Below are 23,845 nucleotides of genomic sequence, written 5' to 3'. Positions count from 1 at the left end.
TTTAAATAAAATCGTGAAAAATATATCATTTGAAGAAAATAAAAAAACGGTCGGAAAGTGCACAATTTCGAAGACCAAATACTTTGTGCATTTTAAAAAGCGTAGACAACAACAAATTAATGCTTAACTATATTTTTAGGGATAAATGTAAAATTGGTCCATGTATTTGGCTTAATTTATAAATCACTGCCTGTGGTTCAAAAATTAATTTATAGGTCTTTAGGGTAGGCCAAAATAACATTTTACTCCCTGAACTCATTTTCTGTTAAATGACTTAACAGAAACCCTTAAATTGCCACATTACATGCAATAAAAATAAGACACGTGTTCTTTTTTATTTATACTTTTAAAAAAATGACAAATAAGTTTTTCCACGTCATTTTGAGTCTCCAACACACATTCTACGTAAAATTAAATAAACCTAATCCATCTATATCCTCTGTGCCGCCGTCGTCTTCATCTTCCCCAATGATTCTTGCCGTCGTATTCATCTTCGTCTTCATGCTGTTGTCTTCATCTTCCCCACTGATTCTTGCGTCCATCTCTAGGTGAGTTGTTGGGTTTCTTAGTACGACTCAAATCAAGGTGAAAGTAAAAAAGCTCCAAAGCAAGGTGGCTTACCGTTACGACGTTTTCGGCGATTCTCTAATGGCAATTTCAGTCGTACTACGAAACCCAACAGCTCACCTGGAGAGGGACGCAAGAATTTGTGAGAAAGATGAAGATGACAACATGAAGACGAAGATGAATACGGCGTTAAAAATCGTTGGGGAAGATAAAGACGACGGCGGCACATGAGATATAGAGGGATTAGGTTTATTTAATTTTACGTGGAGTGTGTATTGGAGCCTCAAAATAACGTGGAAAAGCTTATCTGTCATTTTTTAAAAGCATAAATAAAAAAGAACACACATTTTATTTTTATTGAGTGTGATGTGGCAATGTAACGGTTTCCGTTAAGTCATTTAACAGAAAATGAGTTCAGGGAATAAAATGTTATTTTGGCCTACCCTAGGGACCTATAAATTATTTTTTAAACCACAATGAGTAATTTGTAAATTAGGCCAACCACAATGACCAATTTTACATTTATCTCATGTTTTTAAAACCACCGCTATACTAAACTGAAAGACAAATGAACCCATAATTCCTAAGGTTGAAGAATCTTTGTTAAGCCAGAATAGGTCATATCATTTAATCTTTTTAATGCTGATTGTTATTAATTATTATTATTATTATCATTAATTATCAATGTAAACGGCTGTTAAAGTAATCAGTTGGAGGGTTTTTAAAGCATATACTCTGCGCGTGCACGTAATTGTGTACGCATGGGTGATAGGTGATCTGTCACAACTCATGTCTTTTTCACGTACAATCTCTCTTTAATTTTCTTGCTGCCGTAGTTTGATTGGTGGATGAACTCATTTCTTTTTTCATCGGAATTCTTTCTTTTTTCTTTTTTTTTTTGTCCTTTCATAACAAGCAAATTAATTTCAAAATTTTAAGCTACCTAACTCGAGTTAAAGGGTGAGGATACAAATGGTAAGAAAAAGTCCTTATATCATATACTTAAATCATTGTTGATGTCCTTTTTTTTTTTCCTTCCTATAATTAATATAACTAGTGGATTATGAGATATAATAAAAAAATAAAAAAAATAAAAAAATTCAAGTTACCTACATCTCAAATTACAATGATTGTTTCTTTTTTAACACATTATTCTCTCGATCATCTTTTAATCATTTTTTTTTTCTTTCTTTGCATACCTAGATTATTAGACTAATTAGGCAATTGCCTAAGGCCCTCAATTTAATAAAGCCTCTAAATAATAACGAAAAATAAAGATTTATTTCCTAAATAAATAAATAAATCTTTAATTATGGTCAATATACTCTTAATTAAAGCCTCCAATTATAGTATAATATTAATATTATACGCAAGACACAAACAAAAGTTTCTTAAAAAGATAGTATTAAAAATCAATAGCATTAAACTATTAAAAATCAATTTTAATGCTATGTTATCCCCATATCTTTTCCAACCTTCTATATTTTTTTAAAGTCTCATAGTTCAAAATGGAAAAATAATAATAATAATAAATAATCCGAAGATGGAAAGTCTCATTTGAAAATTCTCTTCTCCAATTTCATGATTTCCTAACTCGTGCTTCAAGTCCTTAAAATCATTTCATAAAAGGATTGGTGAATTTTCATATATATGAGGAATATAACTAATTATTTGCGTAGGGCCTAGTACAAACGTTAGATTAATATAACTAATTAGCATTTAATTAATATTTAAATAAAGGAAAAAGGCCCCATTTAAAATTGCCGTCATAGGCCGCTAAATTTATTGAGCCGGCCCTACGTCATTTAATTTGTAAACTCATGTAGATCATACACAAATTCAATAGTAGATTCATCCATTCACTATATGAAAATAGTTGATCAAATAATTTTTATCGTTATCTATCTTTTTTGTGGGCTAAATATAAGATGTAGAGCTAAGGGTGCATTTTCGATTGCAATTTCGTAAGAATAATCTACGTTTTTAAAAGATATCGCAAAACGTAAGGTGTTTGCCACTGCGATTTAAAAAGCACTTAAGTTCAAATAGGAAGAAAAAAAAAATCTGCCCTTTACAATTTCGAAAATACAATTTTTAAATTGCATTTATTGAAACCTCAATCCTAAAGAGACCATAAGAATATTTGATGACTCAAATCTTTGAATATCAACAACTCGTTGGTGGAAACAAGCTGTGTTTGCATTTCCTATCACCATTCACGAAGCGAGCTTGCTATTTGTTGGAGCAGAGCATTCATGGCTTCTCTGATCATTCAAACGTCATAAATTGTGCGAGCTTCCGTATCAAACACCATAACTTCAACCTCTAAGCGTAAAGAAAGATAAAGAAACCCAACAAAAAAAAACCATATCAATTGTTTGAATAAGACACGTAACTCCCCGACAACCTTTTTTTCCACCTTTATCAATCACTTTTTTTGAACGGTTGAAGACAACATATATGAGACAAATCTTTTGACGATGATTCTTGTTCTTCTTTGCATGGAGATGAGATCCCAACTAGATTTCCCAGAAAAGCCTCGTAGCCTTGTATTGTGGGGGAAGTGGAAGCCATCAGTTACTAATTCACTTTTATTATATTATCTCCCATGGTGGCTTAGTGGAAATCTTACACATATTTGTATTAACAATCATTTATCTCAAGTAATGGTAGGACCAAATTTGGTGTATAAAATGCCTGCAATTATGCCATGAGCAAATCCATTATTTTGCTGCTTTTTAGAATATTGAAGAGCTTTTATGCTCATGGCTGCTACAAAGTCTCTGGGGTTGGTGAGTTACATTTGCAGTAGATGTTGTTGGGGGAACTCAATGGCCAAGAGCCGGCCAAGAGGCATGTCAACCAAAGAAAATTACAAGGCGGGGGGGAGGTCGTCGGAGCTGGCAAAGGCCGTCTTCTCGGTAGACGGAATGACATGCTCGCCCTCTATCGGAGCGATCGAGGAGGCACTCAGGCGGCCTCCAGGGATACGCGAGGCCGTGCTTGATCTTCTAAATAACAAAGTCCGAGTCCTTTACTACCCGAGTTCTATCAACGTGAGTTTGAATTATACGTATATTTGCTATATAATTGAGATGCTTTGGTATTAAAAATCAGCTTTTGAATTAGTAAAAGCTTATAATGACTGATTTTCACTGTCATTACAACTATTTGCATTTTTTGTTTTGATTTGGTGTAATGTTTGTTTTTAATCTTTTCCAAGAAAAATATATGTAAGATAAAAAAATATTTATCCATTTAATTTATCATATTGTCTTTAAAATTTAAACCCACATAAAATGAAGTATACATTTATTTTTCATATTATCTTTAAGTTTGAACTATTTTTGTGTTTTCGTTTTTAAAATTCATGCTCATTTCTTTTTGTTTACCGAAATTTGAAATTTGTTTCAAATTCATACTCATTTCATTTATTTGTTTCATATTCTTTTCGTTATTGAACAATAATTCATTCGAATCTATTCGGCTGTATTTTTGTACAAAATGTTTGAGCCATTATGTATTTTATTTATATTAACAAATAACTTAAAATACGAGACTTGTTTTGTCCTAATCAAGTTGTTTAATAATTCAAGATATACTTACTTCTTGTGCCCTCTATTATTTGCCCTTTCTCTTTTCCCTATGCACGAGCTTTTCCTTTCTTGAGTGCTAGAAGCTGATTGAGAGACTAATTATCATGTTCCCCATTATACGAAATATTCATATAAATCAAATAATACTTTAACAAAAGTAGATATAGGGTTCTATTTATTTAGGCCATAGCATCTGCATCAGCCCCAATCTTCACTTGATCCTTCATCACCATTGTTTCTTTTTTCCTTTTTTTCTGTATCAGACATACCATTTTACTTAATTTGGTGGCCCAAAGCCAAAGGTATGTGCTTTAATTATAAAATCATTTCTTACTTTTTCAAAGAAGCATCCTAATTTAAAAATTAAATAAAAAAATAAAAAAAGTTTGGGTAACTTTTTTTTTTGAGGGGGGTGGGGTTGAGCTCAGGAATGATTTTGTTCTGTAAGTTCGTGCACTGATTTACGTTCAATAATCTTAGGGGCTTTCACTTCGACACGTCTTCGCTCGTGATCGCTTAGAGCCCCTCTTCCATCAATAGGTACTCCTAAGGCGTCAACCACACGCCCTAGCATAGCCTTTCCCACAAGAACATCCACAAATTATTTGTTTTTAAAAAAAATAAAAACACACTTCTATAAAAAGGTATTTTTTATTTTGATTTCAAAAAGTGTTTCGATATAACATAAAAGTAAAATCAACTTTAAGTTTTTTGTATTTTAAATTGTTTGTTAATATTTTTATTTAAAAAAATAGAAAACACCACCCAGAAGGAAAAGCTTTAACAAACTTTTCAAAAATAAAACTTAAAATACTTTGCAAAAAATAAAACACAGCGTAATTTTTAGAAAACTTCTCACTCCTTATAAGAATATTTTGAGAAAGTGCACATAGAACTGATTTATTGTTTCCAATAAGACAAAATAAATAGAGGTGACCGCATGGCTACTACCCCAACGGAAGAGAGGGGTTGGGGTAGAGAGGGGTGACCGTCTAACGGTTCAGCAGCCACCCTACCCAGTTTTCAAAAGTTCAAAACGTTTAACAAACATAGCTAAGTTTGTATGGCCTATGTTATTACTATATACTGATACTAATTAATTTAGCTAGTAATTTGCCAACACTTAGCTGGAAAATTTGGATTGCATAGAATTGCTCAAGGTAATTGAACTGTATATTGTCTTAAACATTTTCTAGGAGGAAACGATACGTGAGACTATTGAACATGCTGGATTTCAAGCCACATTGATCAATGTTGACATAAATGAGAGATCCACTGCAGATCAAGTATGCAAAATACACATAAATGGAATGACCTGCACTTCTTGCTCCTCCACCATTGAATCAGCTCTCCAAGCAATTCCTGGAGTGCAGAAGGCCCAAGTGGCCTTAGCAACAGAAGAAGCAGAAGTACATCATAATCCCAAGACTGTGAGACATAATCAACTACTGCAAGCCATAGAAGATGCTGGATTTGAAGCCATACTTATCAGTACAGGGGATGATAGTATAAGTAAGATAGAGCTCAAAGTTGATGGTTTAGACACTGATGATCATACTGTGGGAATGATTGAAAAGTCTCTCCAATCACTCCCAGGGGTTCAAGAGATAGTAATATATCCTGAACTCAACAAAGTTTCCATTTCTTACATTCCAGATATGACAGGACCCAGAATTTTCATCAGTGTTATTGAGTCAACTGGGAGTTCTAAAGCAATGCTATATCCCAAAGGAAAAGGAGGAAGAGAAGCTCGTAGACAGGAGGAAGTTGATCAATATTACAGATTCTTTTTATGGAGTTTGGTATTTACAGTTCCTGTCTTCTTAACATCTATGGTTCTGATGTATATCCCTGGAATCAACCATGTGTTAGACATAAAAGTAGTCAAAATGTTGAGTGTTGGTATGCTTTTGAGGTGGGAGCTTTCTACTCCAGTGCAGTTCATTATAGGCAGGAGATTCTACACTGGAGCCTATAAATCTTTGCGCCATGGTTCTGCAAATATGGATGTGTTGATTGTCTTGGGAACAAATGCAGCCTACTTCTACTCTGTCTACTCATTGTCAAGGGCTGCTTACTCTAAAGATTTCAAGGGCACAGATTTCTTTGAGACAAGCTCAATGCTTATTTCATTTATTCTGCTTGGGAAGTATTTAGAGGTTTTGGCTAAGAGAAAGACATCAGACGCCATTGCCAAGCTCATGGACTTGACACCTGAAACAGCAATATTGTTAACTCTGGATGATGAAGGAAATGTGATGAGTGAGCAAGAGATTGATAGCCGGTTAATACAAAAGAATGACACCATTAAAATCATCCCTGGTGCAAAAGTGGCTGCAGATGGTTATGTTCTGTGGGGGGAAAGCCATGTGAATGAGAGCATGATAACAGGAGAAGCACGGCCGGTGGGAAAAAGGAAGGGAGACATGGTGATTGGAGGAACTGTGAATGAGAATGGAGTGTTGTATATTCAAGCAACACGAGTAGGATCAGAGAGTGCTCTTTCACAGATTGTTCGACTTGTTGAATCTGCACAGATGGCTAAAGCTCCTGTGCAGAAGTTTGCTGACAGCATTTCCAAATACTTTGTGCCTCTGGTAAGTATTATTTTTAGTGCGTTTGACACTGAGATTTCAAGTTTTTCTTCTAATTATTATTTTGTAATTTGTAGAGGCCTTCCTGAGAAGAAATAGCTTTGTTTTGCAGGTCATTATGCTTTCATTTTCAACTTGGCTTGCCTGGTTTTTGGCTGGGAAGTTGCATAGCTACCCAAAATCCTGGATACCATCTTCCATGAGCAGGTTTGAGCTTGCACTTCAGTTTGGGATCTCTGTCATGGTCATAGCCTGCCCTTGTGCTCTAGGCCTAGCAACTCCAACTGCTGTCATGGTTGGTACCGGAGTTGGTGCATCTCAAGGTGTACTGATTAAAGGCGGCCAAGCTTTAGAAAGTGCACATAAGGTATAGCAGAAGAAATTCATCTCAAGATCAGTTTGCTGCTTTATATGAAAATGGCCAAAATGGGATTCCATCGACACTACTTATAGTGCATTTGGCACCACAATTTCGCATATCAAAAGTGCAATTTTAAACTAAATCACAAAATATTTATCGCTTGGAAGTGCATTTATAAAAAATTACGATTTGAAAAAGTAGAAAAAATTGTGTTTTTAAATCGTAGGCAAGGGGGTGTATTTTTAAAGACTCCCAGTTTTAAAGGCTAAATTGTGATGCTTAACTGCGTCTTTAAATTCTCATTTTCAAATTGCACTTCCATTACCAACCCAAATGCTTGGAGGTTTCGTAAATTTCTTCTCTTTTTATGCTTTATGTATTGCAACTACTTGACTTGGAAACAGTCCTAGCTTTGCTTCATGTGTATCTGTTTTATATTGTAGGTGAACTGCATTATATTTGACAAGACAGGGACTCTCACGGCTGGGAAACCAGCGGTAGTGAACACACAACTTTTGAAAAATATGGCATTTAGAGAATTCTATGTGCTTCTTGCTGCAACCGAGGTACGTTTTCTGTTTTTCTGCAGAACACTCGCTCTTTAAGAGAGCTTATCTTTGTAGCAAGAACGGTATTATAAGTCCATTTGAGTTTACAATTTGAAAACATGCGATTTTAAAATGTGTAGTTTGAAAACATTTTAATAACGCAGGTAAAATTGCAGTTTAACCTTTAAAATTGTGTATTTTTAAAAAACGCATTCCCTTATCTACAATTTTTCTACATTTTAAAATCGTCGGTTTTTAAAAACTCACTCACAAACGCGACTCAATTTAATCTTACTTTTAATATGCGAAATCGCAATACCAAACACATGCATTGATGATGTTTGCTTGATTTATATTTTTGTATTAGGTGAACAGTGAGCACCCATTAGCCAAGTCCATAGTGGAGCACGCCAAGGGATTCATGGAAGATAAAGAGAACCCTGCCTGGCCAGAAGCAAGAGACTTCATCTCCATCACTGGCCATGGAGTGAAAGCCATTGTTGAAAACAAGGAAATAATTGTGGGCAACAAAAGCTTGATGTTGGACCAGAGCATTACCATTCCATTGGAAGCTGAAGAAATGCTTGCACAAGCTGAAGGGATGGCTCAAACTGGCATCCTAGTATCTATAGATGGGGAAGTGGCTGGAGTTGTAGCCATATCTGATCCACTTAAACCAGGTGCTCAAGAAGTCATTTCCATTCTCAAGTCTATGAAAATTAGGAGCATAGTGGTGACAGGTGATAATTGGGGAACTGCCAATTCTATTGCCAAGGAAGTAGGAATTGAAACTGTTATTGCAGAAGCCAAACCAGAGGATAAAGCAGAGAAAGTGAGGGATCTTCAGGTATGTAAAGAACTTAGCTTCAAGAAAACTTTTCACTAAATTTAAGCTTGTGGGCTGACAATTTTTTACACGACCCGCGAACTCAATAAGAAATTAGCAGGTTAGCTATGGTTGAAAGATTTGACACATTCAGTTAAATGAGTCGGGTTAAAGTTGATCTATATAGTTTTATATCAATGCCTTACGAACCTGACACGCAACATAAAAGCTAACAATTTTTGACACGCAAATCCAACACAAAATTAACATGCCATAATTGGATATCCTGGGGACCAACCTAGGATTTCTCCGAGTGTTGACTCATCCAAATATAGGTTTTGTCTTCTTAAAAATGAACTTGATAATGGCCATATATATCTCTTCCTCCATGAATATCTTTTTGTTGCTTAAATCATGTAAGTTGAATTTTTTCATTCACAGGCTTCAGGCTACATAGTGGCAATGGTAGGAGATGGCATAAACGACTCACCAGCACTTGTGGCAGCAGATGTTGGAATGGCAATTGGTGCTGGCACAGACATTGCTATTGAGGCAGCTGACATTGTTCTAATGAAGAACAACTTGGAGGATGTGATAACAGCCATTGATCTTTCCAGGAAAACCTTCTCACGTATACGTTTAAACTACTTCTGGGCTTTAGGGTACAATCTACTTGGCATCCCAGTTGCCGCCGGAGTCCTTTTCCCGTTAACCGGTTTCCGTTTGCCTCCATGGATTGCTGGAGCAGCAATGGCAGCCTCTTCTGTCAGTGTTGTTTGCAGCTCCCTCTTGTTGAAGAACTACAGGAGACCCCGGAAGCTGGATAACCTTGAGATACATGGAATAAGGATCGAGTAATCAATAATCCTGGTTTATATCCTTTTTTTTTTCTTCTATATTCTTCTAGGAATCAATTTAGCAGTGTACTAGATTGATGAAAAAATTGTAAATAGAGTGATTGGCTGGTTGGGATTCCATGTACATAAAGTATAGTGAGAAATGATCAATGGATGAACAGCTTGGTCATGCAGTGAAGATTAATGAAGCCACCAAGAAAATCAGAAAAGCAATAGATGAACGGCTTGTTCATGATTGGTATTCCACTTTTTGTGTTTTTTAATGAATGATTTAGTCCAAATAATCTTTTTTTTTTTCCTGTGATAATTACTCACATTGACTGCATTGTATAAATATTACTAGTTAGATATAAGGTATGTGTAGCATGCGGGATAGAATTGAATAGCTATCTAATGTAGAAGAAAAGGAATTTGGAGAAGAATAACAAGGGAGGGAGAAAAGAAAACATAAGAGAAGAGGAAGCTAGAAAGAGAGAAGAGAGAGAAAGTGAGAGGGAGGCGAGAGGAAGAAGAGAGAAGAACAAGAGGAGTCGCACCTCAAAAGAACAAAATTTGTTTATTCATCAACTCCGTACCCATCAAAGTACAAAAGGACACCAAAATAGACTTACCAACTAAGGGTGCGTTTAGTATTGTGATTTCGGAGATCAAAAGTACGATTGCAAAGACTAAGTGCGATTTTAAACCAAATCGCAGAAACTATATTATTTAGGAATGTATTTTTAAAAAAAATTGAAAAAAAAAATAAAAAAATAGAGTTTTTAAATCGCAGCAAAGGGTTTTTTTTTTTAAAATGAACTATTTTATAGACTAAACTACGATTTTACCAAACGTTTAACTACGTTTTTAAAGATTACGTTTTCAAATCGTATATTTTAAAATTACTATTTTTAGATCGCACATTTTGAAATTGCAAGCAAACTAACCCTAATTTGATTGACTTTGGGCGAAACCCATTATTGAATTTTTTTTTTTTTTTAAATACTCTTAAAAATTAAATAAAACATAAAACTAAATACTAGTAATCCAACAAACTAATAAAATCTAAATAAAATTATAAGACTCGATGATCTTTTGTCTCAGCCTGAAGTAGTAAGGAACTTGTAGTAAAAGTTGTAGTACCCTTAATTAGGCCAGTAGAGACACTGGATAGTAGCTTTCTTTCACCATTCCATCGAGACCTATAAATCGATTATTTGGTTTAGAATACAAATACAATATTCAAGGCCATGGTATATAGGCATCTTGTTGCCTTGCACAACAATATGTCACTACGTAAATACAAGAACCAAATTCTCTAAGTTCAGTATAGCTAAAGAGCCTTGTGTTAATATAGCTAGGACCATCTTCTTTGCCAACCACACACACACATCAAATGCCTGATTAATGGTGAAAAAAGAAACAAATAAATAACCAAGAAAGAAGTTTATCTAGAAGCTAACAAAGGATGAAAGGAAAGGACAATGCTTAAAATTAGCTCCATCCATGTCGTTTTTTCCAATACCCACACACAGATTGAAAGACCAAAGACTTGATCCACAACCTCCATTAGATGGAATGTACGTGGGAGTGTGATTACACACATCGTCTTGTTGAGGATACCAAGACTCTGAGAGAGTTGTTCTCACCCATCACCACCAATCCTTCCATCTTGCATAGTGTTGCCTGCAATTACTGCAGCACACTTTGAGCTGAAACCTTACATAATTAAACTTCTTTCCTATTATTCAAATTATTTCGTGAAACGTTGAGTATTGGATTCAGGTTTTCTTTTCAGGATAAAGCTTTGGAAGAAACTCTTCCAAAAGATGAATATCTATTTTTTTACACAAATAGGGAGTATGAAGAAGACAACAAGATTGTGTTTTATAGAGATCACTTCGTTTGTTTTGGGCCCTTAAGAAATATAATGGGAGATTTATAAGGCAAAGTATTGTTTATAACACCAAATCAAGAGGTGGGCGCCTCAACAAGAAACCCAAACATAAAAGACAGTGCTAATAAAAAAAGTGAAACCGAAACAACTAAACAGACAACACATAAATAATTCCAATAAACTATAAACTATCTGGATGTTTATAACAAAGTTAATCATTTAAAAGGTAGCACGACACTCCATTTGAAATATAAAGTATCGGGAAACCAACCCGAAAGTGGGAACACAAGAGACAAAAGGACAAAAACAAGAAAAAGAAATGAAAGAATTGTTTTTAAAAACACCACTGCATACGTGGAATCAACTGGTCAAAAAGTGAGAGAAATAAATAAAAGGACAGCAAAGAGAAAGGACTTTCAATACAGCAAATTAGAGAAAGGACTTTCAAGCTTTGCCCCCAAGCCATTGTCCTCTATGGCCAGGCCATCATGGTTCACCAGGCCACCGAGACTTCCAAGCAAATGAACCAACCAGCCGCCATGTCCGTCCCTCCTCTCTCGCCTTTACCAAGCTCTCGCATCAAGTTCTCCGCCATTGCCGTCTCTGTCATTGCCGTTCTCCACATCATATGGCTCCTGTCAACTCTTAAGAAAAATCTCGACCGCCCTCTCCCTCCTCAAGTCTGACTTATGACTAACTATCCACTGACTAAATTTCATCTACAAACCCATATCCATGAACAAGCCTACCTCCTCAGATTGCCACGTCAATTTGTAAGAAACTTGTAGTAAAAACTGTAGAACTCTTGGCAACACTCACTTCAAAAACATTAACGTGGACACAACATGAAATGGTTCAACGTACATGAGAAACTAAATATAAATCTAAACAATTTGGAAATGCTAGAATCAATCTCACATTTATTTCATTCGAAACCTACCCGCCTCATGACAAATCTGAAGAGTTTTATTACACAATCTAGCAACAAAGCTCAACTTGTAAACAGTGACATTTACAATGCTCGATGAAACAGCAGTATGTTTTTCACATCTTTGAAGGCAACACCTTTTTTATGCTAGACTCTCTTTCACCGTTTGCCGCAACTGACCGCTGCGATTGGAATTTCGCTTTGGCTTTGTAGAGGATATCATGTACTTCATCAAAATGAGGTCTTGTTGCATTTCTTGTATCCTCGATCCACTGCTGAACTTTCTTGTGAGGGCCTAGTATACGACTGCGATCCTTCTCATCCAAAAGCTAAATTCAACGAGTAATAACAATGAGACCGATAATGCATACTAGATAACTTTTCATTTGTAATAAACTTCTAGCTACACATAGACTAGGGCAAGAATAATTCCATCTGCACAACCATATATAAGCACTCCCAACATATTCGGCTGTATTTTTTTCTTAAGAAGGAAACTAACTTACATTTCCCCTCCCAGTAATCTCCTTAGAATAATCAGTTTCTTGTTTAACGTCTATATTTTTCCATCCAGTGATATCAATAAAAAACAATTTCCATGCCACCACAAAGGAATTAATTGAAATAAAGAACAAAATTTGCTTTTAGCTCAAATTAAAAATATTCCAAAAATGCAAGCAATATTATCTTTTACATGTTTGCCATTTTTTAAGGCATAAAATAAAATTTTTTTCTTATTAAAAAAAAAAAATGGAGAAAAAGAGAGCGACATTCATATTTTCAGTCACACTAAATTAAAGGTATAAGGACAATCACATAATCTTTTATTGTAATTAGGCCAAGCTTTCATTAAAAAGTAGCATAAAAATGCTTGCATATGATAATTTTTCATGTGTACATAGATTTTATTCCCTTGATTAGCAAATGTAGTGTTAGCCAAAAGGAAATTCATTGCAATATTTTATTTCTTCAATACTTTTTTATTCTTATATTTTTGGGATCTCTTTGTTTTTGTATACAAACTAAAGAACGACTTCCCATCCACCTTTCTCCCACAATATTTCTCTCCGTATATATTGCCAATTCAAAAACCAGTAACAACAACAACAAAGCATTGAGTCACATCTATATACCTCTAGTTGCAGGATCTCACAAACCAGGCTGAGATCAGCAATGGATGGTTGAAAGCCACCCAGCAGGAAGCGCCCATTCCCCTTTAGCCAGATGGACTCTATTTTTGACAGAGACAAGGATACAAGTTTCTCACTTTTAGAAGCTGCTTGTGGGTCCAGGGGAAGGCCAAATACAGGTGCTAGTACGCCATTGAGAATCAATCCGGCTGAAATGATAATAGTCAAGTAAAAAGCTATAGCCCATCAGAAAAGAGAAAACTTGATAAAGTGCATTGAAATATCAAACATGTGTGTATATGTTAACCACAATAAGGAAAAAAATAGAATTATAAATAATATCTGATGTTCAATGCTGATTAATGTCTGACAAAAAAAAAAAAAAAGCTGATAGGTGAAAACAAATGCGCATGTTAGAAGATTTGCCATCCCAAAAAACAGCCTGATTAACATGTTCTATTATGGCGGCATCTATAGCTTCAGAGAGGGAAGGAGATAACTGATTATGGACACTACTGACAATAAAATGGAAATCCTGGTTTAGATTTATGGCTTAAACTATTAACATTACCAAAGGTATGGTCTAAAGTACCTACAACAAATGGATGTGCTCAAATGCAAATCATTCTCCCACTTCACCTTCTCCCTATCCAAAGGCGATCATTTTGAAAGGGGGTTTTAATTGGCTATGTGATAGTTGGCGTGCAAGAATCAAGTATGAATACCAAGCCTATCTTTAATGTAAAAAAAAATAATTTTCTCTGATACTAAAGATTATTATATTAAGGTTATCACATCGATACATGTGGCACTTGACAAAACATGTATCGTGTGTGTGTTAGACACATACATCACTAGATACCAAGGTACCACAAAAGTTACATTGAAGTCACTTCACGTACGTTATTGGAAGAATTCAAATATCAACCTTAAGTCATCTGTGACTTCCCTATTATATTCTATGTGACAAAGAAAATTTGATTGTTCATAGCAAATATGACCAACAAGAAGCAAGGTTATATTTGATGTTACTTAAAAACTATGAACATTTTTTCGAGTTGAGCATGAAGCACCTGCACCCTGGCGTAGATTAGAGTGATGCCAATCCAACACTGAATGAATTTTAGCTTTCCTAGAAACATCAGCTGGATACCTGACAGTATGGACAGAAAAAGAAGTTGAAACTGGCAGCAGAATGTATGTATCGAAACTAAATATAGAACACAACAAGCCACTGAGATATAATCACATTTTTGCAACTGGAAGCACATAGGTTTGAACGACATTTTAATCTAAAATATATACACACCAGTGCACATGTGTGAGTGCCAAGGTGTCAAATCCACGCATCCAATTGAAGTAGTTCAGTTTTCTTCCTTTACATCCTAAGGTGAAATTTGCATTTAGACTGTGAATCTAGATTTAAGGAAGAAAACATAGCACAGGTAGTCAAGGAACTCCTCGCGAACAAGGCTTCTGTTCCTCAGTTGTGTTGGATAAGAGTGAAGGGTGAATGAGACCAACACACAACCCATATCCAGGCACACACCCAAAACTTGCATCATCCTTTGTCTAAATCAGGTCTATCCCACATTTTCAATGTTCATAACGTATAATCAGGAAAATAACTTCAAAAGGGAGCAACTGTACTTACCAATGATCTGCAACTCCAGGAAATGAACAAGCAAGATAGATAAGAATCGCATGACTGCAGAGAATAGGGGGGGTGGGGTTGAAGGATTTAATTAGACAGATGAATGGATAAAATGAGAAATAATTAAATGAAACCCTAAAGTGGTCAATGAGTTTTTGAAGCAGGCATATGGTCAGATTGCATTGCAAGCAGCAGTTCTTCTAGTCTACCATTGTGGAGATTAGACAAGTAAAACAACACAAAAGATGATAAGCATCACATGCCCAAAGCAGAATAATCAACCATAAGTAGACATTCATAAATCAACTGCATATATGAAGCAGATTTTAATTTAGGGTTAAATAACATTCTTATATGACAATTCTCATTAAATTAGATGCAGACATGGTGTGATTTTATAGGCAGTGACGTGGCCATGTCTACAGGTGGCCAAGGAACCGTTAACTTTTTTTGACGGAACATTAACCGAGGTGATGAAAATAAAATTTTGTCAAACCCAGGTAGCATAATTGTAACTTTTCAAAACCTGGTAGCTGTTTGAAAAACTTGCAAATCACAGGTACCAAAATGGTATTAACCCTTCAATTTATTAACTACACTAGAAAAATAAATAAAATAAAAGACTATAAATCAAATGTAGGACAACAACAAATGCAAAATTAAACTTTAGTTTAAAGTATGACCATTAAAAAGCCATAATGCATGTACCCCAGAACTGACTAGAATAAAATAAAGCAAATTAGAAAGGTGACTAGCATTATTGATGATAACAATCATGACCATTTCAGATGGCAATTTTCACCATATATTAGTAGTGAAAATTTTTGTATACACAATTTATGTAAGATATTGTAGAAATATGTAGTCCATAAGAGATAGATATGGAAAGATATCCATCCAGCTATGAAAGTAATATCCTAGAGAAGAACTCAGACGAGGGAGAAATATAAGAACCTAGTCCCTGCTATCAAGAAAACATATCTACGAATTGGTGGATTGCAAAGCCAATATAAACCTTCTTGTCTCCACAAGAACAGAATATCTAAATAAAAAGGAAATGACCAGAATGCTTCTGTTACCACCTCTTTCAAAATTCCTCCCCATAATTAATTCCCAATTCCTCAAGACAGAAACTTATTTCAAGAAATCAACTTAGCCCTACCAAATTATGATGAAGCAGGGAGCCAAAAAACCTTTGATTACCTCTCAAACAGCTTAAATCTTCCATCAACAATAGCTGGAACTTTCTGAAAAGGGTTTATTTCTGAAAATACATCAAATGGGAAAAAAAAATTAGTTCAAAATTAAGAATCAACCCCTAATAGCACATTTAGCTGTAACAACTGTGTTATTGATGTTCACTCAACAGCACGTCAACTGTGTTATTGATGTTTTCAGTCAAAAAAAATTCTAGCTAGCCCCCACTACTCTGCAACTTTTTCTATGGTCATCTACTTCTTTCAAATGAAGATATGAGTGACCACTCACCTAAGAAATTATTTTCAACATAAATTAGGAAATTATTTTTCAATATATACCTTTGAACTCAGAAGCCAGTTGCTGGCGTTTGGACAGGTCCACTCTGATTTCTTCAAAGTCTATGCCATTAACCCTGATAGCACCGAAAAACAAAAACCCAGATTCCAATTACAGTAGATAATGATAGAACTATCCCAGAAATTGAAGAGAACACCGAAAGATGATGATCAAGAAATGAATGAAATTACTTGCAGAAGATAATAACTGCACGAGATGGCTGTGACAGCCGGTCCGCGTATACTTTCAGCTTCATTTTTTTTTTTTTTTTGTTGCTTCTTTTCCCTTAATTATCTTTCTCTTTATCTCTCTCCCTGTTGTGATTAACAGTGTAAACAACGTTTCTTCGTTTTATATGGGCTTTCGAGCTTTCAACTGAGCTGTGGACGGAGATGACCGTTTGTTCGCCCTTTTGGGTAAGATCAAGTGGATGGACGGCGCAGATTGTATACAGTTCCGACCCGTGCAGTTGGTTTGGTTCTTAAAAGTGTTCTTTTTTTTGGGGGGTGGGGGAGTTAATTTAGTTAAGATGTTATCATAAAACATGGTAATTACTGAGATGGTAAATGTTGAATTTATAAAAATAATATATTTTGGTCTTAATAAATCCCCAATTATTTAATTGAAAAATAATTATTGAGAGTTAAGCAATTTTACATAATAAAATACCTTAAAAATTAGGTTTAAATCCCCTTTTCATCCATACATGGACATGTCAAAATAATAATAATAATAATAATAATAATAATAATTATCTGGATTTTAAACACCAAGTGAAGTGATACTTGTCTTGTGGTTGTCTTGTTCACCTTTTTAGAACTTGTTTGAGATTGCGTTTGAAGAGCTTAAAAGTGTTTTAACACTCAAAAAGTCCGTTTGATGAAAAAGTACTTGTTTAGCAAAAAAAAATTAAAAGCGCTTTTAAGTGTCCAAAAAGCCTAAAAATGGTCTAAACGCACTTTTGGCAAAAGTTTAAAAATGAAACTTTTGCCCAAAAGCGTTTTTTTGATTCAAAAGCTGTATTTCTCAAACGCAATCTCAAACAAGCTCTTAAGTAGTCTATATCTTCATATTTCGTCCAAAAACTTAACAACTTGTCATGTCAAGGCTTATCAGCGTGTACCACGTGTCTTATATGTCACATCATTCAATCACGTCAATATTATTTAAAATAAATGGAAAAATTATGTGGACATGTCCCTATGCCACACAAGTTTAAGTTAAGAAAGAGAAAAATGAAGACAACAAAAAGATTAAGTAAATATATAATCCACCATCACCCACATATATATAGGTGATTTTCGATGCATGATCATTTTTATTTACAAATTTAATAGATTAACTATTAAATTTGTAAACTTATGTAGACATCATACAAATTCAATGGTGAATTCATAAATTTATTCTTGAGATTGTTAAAAAAGAATTAATTTTATTATTTCTCGTTTCTTTATAGTCACCTTCTTCTTCATTTTTCTTTTGTTTGAAAGTGATATGCTAACCTGATAAAAATATGAATATTGCAATGTTTTATAGGTATTACATGATATTTTATACATGTGGCAAAATTTCTTAATTTTTTTTTTTTAACAATAAATAGACGGAATGACCATTTTGATAATCATAAAAAAATAAGAAGACAAAATTTGTTTCTTTAAAAAAGTCGAGGACCCTAGAGTAAGGCTTAACTAAAAATGAATCGAATTATCGATAACATTTTTTAAGAAGTGTTTTGGTTGAAAAAATGTTTTGATGGGAAGTAAAGTTTAAAGATTTTAAGTTTTTTATTAAAAAAGTTGGTTAACTTTTTTGAGTAGGAAAGAAAAAAAAGATACAAAGAAAAAGTTGGCAAACAAACAAGAGCTTTCTTATAAAGTACTAAATCAAAAGGATCAAATTTGTATTTAACCAAAAAAAAAAAAAAAAAAATTGGTTTGGGTAGCCTCCCTAGAGGGTAAAGGAGGTGGCCAACCACCTCTAAGGCCCAAGTGCCTTTTGTTGAAATATTTTCAAAATAAATATATATATATAGATATTATTTTGTGTCTTGGAAATGTTTTAAATGGAAGGTTTTAAAGAACATTGAATGAAAGTTATCCCACATTGGAAAAAGTGAAGATTTTGTTAGCATTTATAAGTTCCAACAAATTTAAGCTGTTCAATGATCTATGCTAGGGTACACCCTAATACATGTTACCGTACGGTGCGAAGCACCGGACGCACACGCGCGCGCTTGGCGTGGGCTGTAGGGTGCTAGTGGCGCCTTGATGGCGCACTTGGCACTTAGCACGAAGCATCGGAGCTCGGAGCGATCAGATCATGACCATTCATTTTTGGACGGTCAAGATCGTTCGATCTAGAGGTTTGATCTAAACCGTAGGATGCTTCTTAAGTAGATCCAATGGTTAGATCTACTGGATTGTTGATCTAACGATTGAGATTAAATAATTATTTAATCTAACGGTCAGATTTAAGTGCCAATTGGAAATTACAGCAGTTTTATTTCGAAATTCAAAAACAGTTTTATCTTCGAAATTCAAAATAGCAGTTTTATTTTGAAATTCGAAATTATCTGATAATAGATAATTATCTATGACAATTCAATTCTCTTTAATACCCTTGTTTGAATTTTAAAAATAAGCATTATCCTTTTATTTTTTGTCTCTGATTAGAATAGAAAGTCTAAGGGTATTTTCGGGTTTTAATTTCGTTTGTGCATAACGCAGTTAAAAACACAGAGGTTTCTGGGCTCCATTGTATCCTGGAGAAAAATTTGCTGTAAACCCTGTTGCATACCAATTCTGGTGGGGGCAAATATTTTCTTAAGGAAAGTGACGTTGTAACACACCTTAGGAGCATTTTCGTTTTCTGTATTTTTCCCCTATTTGTATAACAATCTTAAGAAAATATTTGCGCTTCAATGGCACCACAATCTCTGAAAGAACTTGCTGCTGATTTCACCAAACTCGACCGCTTTGATGGAACGTCATTCAAGAGGTGGCAGAAGAAGATGCATTTCCTCCTTGCTGGAATTAGGGTGGCTTACGTGCTAACAACTCCGAAGCCAGTAGCACGTGAGAACGAGACGATTGCTGAGACTCGAGCAAGGATGAAGTGGGAGCAGGATGACTACATCTGCAAAGGCCACATCTGCAACGCTATGGTGGATTCTCTGTTCGACATCTACCAAAGCAAATCGACTGCCAAAGATGTCTGGGATGCACTCGAGGCTAAGTATCTTTTAGAAGATGCTACAAGTAAGAAGTTTTTGGCTTCTAAATTCATGAATTATAGAATGATAGATGATAGGCCTATTGTTGAACAATTTAATGAGATTCTGCATATTTTGAGTCAATTTAATCAACATAACATGAAGATGGATGAGGAAATTGCTGTCTCATCCATCATTGACAAACTTCCTTCTTCCTGGAAAGATCAAAAGAAAATTTTGAAACATAAAAAGGAAGAAATAACTGTTGATCAGTTAGGCCAGCACTTTCAGATTGAGGAAGAACTGAAGAAAAAAGACAATGAAGAACAAGGATTTCTGTCCTCGAAAGTGCATATGGTGGAGGAAGGATCTTCTTCTAAGAAACCCTTTCAGAAGAAAAAGCCTTTTCAGAAGAAGAGGACGAATTTTCAGAACCAGAACCAGAATCGTGATAAGAAAGCGAAATTCGCTTGCTATCATTGCGGCAAACCAGGCCACTTCAAGAAGGATTGCCGTTTTCTGAAGAAGAAACAGCAAGCTTCTGACTCGAAAGAGTTTGTGGCCATGATATCCGAGATCTTCATGCTCGAAGAAGATGGTTCATGGTGGATCGACTCATGTGCTTCAAAACATGTTTGCATGGAGAGGAGTCTATTCAAAACCTTTGAAGCAGTGGAGGATGGCTGTGTTCTCTTTATGGGAAATTCCACCACTGCTGTTGTGAAAGGCAAAGGAACAGTGAATCTGGAATTCACTTCTGGGAATGTTCTTACTCTTACTGATGTGTATTATGTTCCTGATATTAGGAAGAACCTCGTGTCTGGGGGTCTTCTTAATAAATTCGGATTTAAGTGTGTCTTTGAGTCAGATCAGTTTGTGCTGACCAAAGGGGGTGTTTTTGTTGGGAAAGGGTATTTATTTCAGAACATGTTTAAACTTAATTTGGTTAATAAAGTTGTGAATTCTGCTTATATGATTGACTCTGTTTCATTGTGGCATAATAGATTAGGACATGTTAATATTAGAAAATTGCATGATATGTCTGTTTTAAATTTGATTCCTCATTCTGTAAATGATATGGTTGATAAATGTAGAATCTGTTTGAAAACAAAGATTATCAGAAAATCTTTTTCAAAAATTGATAGATCTTCTACATTATTGCAACTTGTGCATAGTGATGTTTGTGACATGCATAGCAATCCTACAAGAAGGGGTAAAAAATATTTTGTAACCTTCATTGATGATTTTTCAAAATTCTGCTATGTTTATCTTCTTTTTTCAAAAGATGAAGTTCTGGAAAATTTTAAAGTTTACAAAACAGAAGTGGAAAATCAATGTGATGTCAGAATTAAATGCCTTAGATCTGATAGAGGAGGAGAATTTCATTTTCCTTCCTATTGTGAATCTGTAGGCATTATTCATGAAACATCCATTGCTTATACCCCACAACAAAATGGAGTTGCTGAAAGAAAAAACAGAACTTTAGTTGAAATGGTAAACGCTTTGCTTTGTAATTCTGGGCTTAATAAAAGTTTTTGGGGTGAAGCGTTATTTACAGCGTGTTATATATTAAATAGAGTGCCACAAAAGAAATCCAAGGTTACCCCATATGAATTATGGAAGAAAAGAAAACCCAATCTTAATTATTTTAAGGTGTGGGGGTGTAGGGCTATTGTCAGATTACCTGAACCAAAAATCAGGAAATTAGGACAAAAAGCCATTGAATGTATTTTCTTGGGTTATGCTCAACATAGCAAGGGTTATAGGTTCTTAGTTGTTGAACCTAATAATTCTGTTGAGGTAAATACTGTTATAGAATCCAGAGATGCAGAATTTTATGAAAATAGGTTCACATCAATTCCATCTATAAATGATAAGATGGTGGAACCCATTAGAAATAACAATGAATCTGGTGAGCCAAGTGAACCTTCTGAAATAAGGAGGAGTAAAAGAATGAGAAAAGAAAAATCTTTTGGACCAGATTTTATTGTATATTTGGTTGAAGGATCTAGAGATTCATCTTGTAAACAAAAGATGATCTCACCTAATATAGATTCAGATCCTTTGACATATGAAGAGGCTATGAAGTCTCAAGATTCTGCATTTTGGAAAGAAGCGATAAATGATGAAATGGATTCTATAATGGGAAATCATACGTGGATACTAGTAGATCTACCCCCTGGTTCCATACCTATTGGTTGTAAATGGATTTTTAAAAGGAAATTAAAGGTAGATGGAACTATAGAAAAATTCAAAGCAAGGTTAGTAGCTAAAGGTTTTAAACAAAAAGAAGGTTTGGATTATTTTGATACTTATGCTCCTGTTGCTAGGATTGCTACCATTAGAACTTTGATTGCATTAGCATCCATTTATAATTTCGAAATTCATCAAATGGATGTTAAAACTGCGTTTTTAAATGGTGAGCTTGAAGAAGAGATTTATATGCACCAACCTGAGGGATTTGTTATGCCTAATCATGAACGAAAAGTTTGTAAATTAATTAAATCCCTCTATGGTCTTAAACAAGCTCCCAAACAGTGGCATGAAAAATTTGATAAAGTTGTGGTTGCAAATGGATTTAAAATCCATAATTCTGACAAGTGCGTATATAGCAAGTTTCATAAAAATCAAGGAGTCATTATATGTTTATATGTTGATGACATGTTGATTTTTGGAACTGATTTTGAAAGCATTGAAAATACTAAGAATTTCTTGTCTTCCAGCTTTGACATGAAAGACTTGGGTATTGCTGATGTAATTCTTGGTATTAGAATTGTTAGAAATGAGAATGGATTAATTCTTAATCAGTCTCATTATATTGAAAAAGTTCTTAAAAGTTTTAATCAATTTGATTGCAAACCTGTGTCTACACCTTTTGATGCTAGCATGAAATTATATCCTAATACTGGTAGAGTTGTAGATCAATTGGAATATGCTAGAGTTATTGGTTGTTTGATGTATGCAATGACATGCACTAGACCTGACATTGCATATGCAGTGGGTAAAATGAGTAGATATACTAGTAATCCTAGTCATATTCATTGGATTGCTGTACACAGGATTCTTAAATATTTAAAAAAGACCATGGATAATGGTATTTTGTACAGCGGATATCCTACAGTATTGGAAGGATATACAGATGCTAGTTGGATCACGGATAATGATGATCACAAATCAACCAGTGGGTGGATTTTCACCCTTGGTGGAGGAGCTATCTCCTGGGGTTCTAAGAAACAGACCCTTATTACAGACTCTACCATGGCGGCTGAGTTTGTGGCATTGGCTTCTTGTAGCAAAGAAGCTGAATGGTTGAGGAATTTGTTAATGGAAATTCCTGTATGGCCTAAACCTGTGTCTCCAGTGTCTTTACATTGTGATAGTCAAGCTACTCTGTCACGGGCTTATAGTCAAATCTATAATGGCAAATCAAGACATATTGGTTTACAGCATGGTTATGTAAGACAATTACTCACTGATGGAGTAATTACCATTGATTTTGTGAGATCTGTTCAAAATTTGGCAGATCCATTGACTAAAGGACTTGCAAGGGATTTGGTGTGGAAAACATCAAAAGGGATGGGATTAATACCATTAAATCACCAATAGTGGAAACTCAACTCAACACTTGAAATATCAAGATCTTGAGTTCAATGAGCTAAAGTACACTATATGTTGTGATTGCAAGCACCACATTTTATATTAGTTTTTAAAACTAATAAAACATCCCAAGGTAAGGGTGCTTGGAACCTGTAATGTTATAATAGAGGTTGTGTTATGCACTTAATAGGCTTATAACATAGTTTTGTTGAAGTGTATTTGTTACAGGACACTTCTGATGAGCTTACCTATATGAGTGTCGGAGGTGGTGCCGCCTTCTATGAGACTAGGATTGTCTCTAGAGCGCTCATGAAACCGGGATATAGACACAAGGCCAATCCACGTGTCGGCTTAAAAGAAAATACCTAAAGAGAAGAGAAAGCATGTGTGAGGTATGTCCGGTTACTCAAATAGGATAGCTGGTTCAAAGTTTTATCTACCATGTTATTCTGATTAGCTTTGACATACTATCACTAAGTGAAGGTTCAAGTCCTCAAGACACCTTCATTTATGCATGATTTTTCCTATTCTACTCGAGTTGTTTTGATTTTGAAAATGGTGGGG

At 34.9% G+C, this 23,845-nt stretch overlaps 2 protein-coding genes across 2 annotated transcripts; one reads left to right on the top strand and one right to left on the bottom strand.

Annotated features, from left to right (window-relative positions):
- Nucleotides 1–3,419: 3,419 nt before the first annotated feature.
- LOC132175958 (probable copper-transporting ATPase HMA5) lies at nucleotides 3,420–9,538 on the top strand. The gene is made up of 6 exons (XM_059588059.1): nucleotides 3,420–3,623; nucleotides 5,360–6,760; nucleotides 6,870–7,124; nucleotides 7,562–7,684; nucleotides 8,034–8,513; nucleotides 8,934–9,538. Exons 1-6 carry the CDS (start codon nucleotides 3,423–3,425, stop codon nucleotides 9,348–9,350), a joined length of 2,877 nt encoding a protein of 958 aa, XP_059444042.1. The 5' UTR covers nucleotides 3,420–3,422; the 3' UTR covers nucleotides 9,351–9,538.
- A 2,587-nt stretch (nucleotides 9,539–12,125) lies between these two features.
- LOC132176534 (glutathione S-transferase T1) lies at nucleotides 12,126–16,922 on the bottom strand. The gene is made up of 7 exons (XM_059588772.1): nucleotides 16,665–16,922; nucleotides 16,476–16,549; nucleotides 16,141–16,201; nucleotides 14,938–14,991; nucleotides 14,357–14,436; nucleotides 13,287–13,492; nucleotides 12,126–12,482 (listed from the first exon to the last, which is right to left on the bottom strand). The coding sequence occupies exons 1-7, from the start codon at nucleotides 16,727–16,729 to the stop codon at nucleotides 12,270–12,272; spliced, it is 753 nt and encodes a 250-aa protein (XP_059444755.1). The 5' UTR covers nucleotides 16,730–16,922; the 3' UTR covers nucleotides 12,126–12,269.
- Nucleotides 16,923–23,845: the final 6,923 nt, after the last annotated feature.

The sequence above is a fragment of the Corylus avellana genome, chromosome ca3 (genome assembly GCF_901000735.1).
Source record: "Corylus avellana chromosome ca3, CavTom2PMs-1.0".
Classification (NCBI taxonomy): domain Eukaryota; kingdom Viridiplantae; phylum Streptophyta; class Magnoliopsida; order Fagales; family Betulaceae; genus Corylus; species Corylus avellana.
The sequence above is the reverse complement of the archived record's forward strand: the minus strand, read 5'-3'. Positions and strand labels throughout refer to the sequence as shown.

Coding starts and splice junctions, on each gene's coding strand:
- LOC132175958 (XM_059588059.1), top strand. CDS start 3,423: ATGTCAACCAAAGAAAATTACAAGGCGGGGGGGAGGTCGTCGGAGCTG. Junction 6,761..6,869: donor CCAAATACTTTGTGCCTCTG/GTAAGTATTATT, acceptor TTTGTTTTGCAG/GTCATTATGCTTTCATTTTC. Junction 7,685..8,033: donor TGCTTCTTGCTGCAACCGAG/GTACGTTTTCTG, acceptor TTTTTGTATTAG/GTGAACAGTGAGCACCCATT.
- LOC132176534 (XM_059588772.1), bottom strand. CDS start 16,729: ATGAAGCTGAAAGTATACGCGGACCGGCTGTCACAGCCATCTCGTGCA. Junction 16,550..16,664: donor GCAGTTATTATCTTCTGCAA/GTAATTTCATTC, acceptor CGGTGCTATCAG/GGTTAATGGCATAGACTTTG. Junction 12,483..13,286: donor GTGAGATCCTGCAACTAGAG/GTATATAGATGT, acceptor CGTTGAATTTAG/CTTTTGGATGAGAAGGATCG.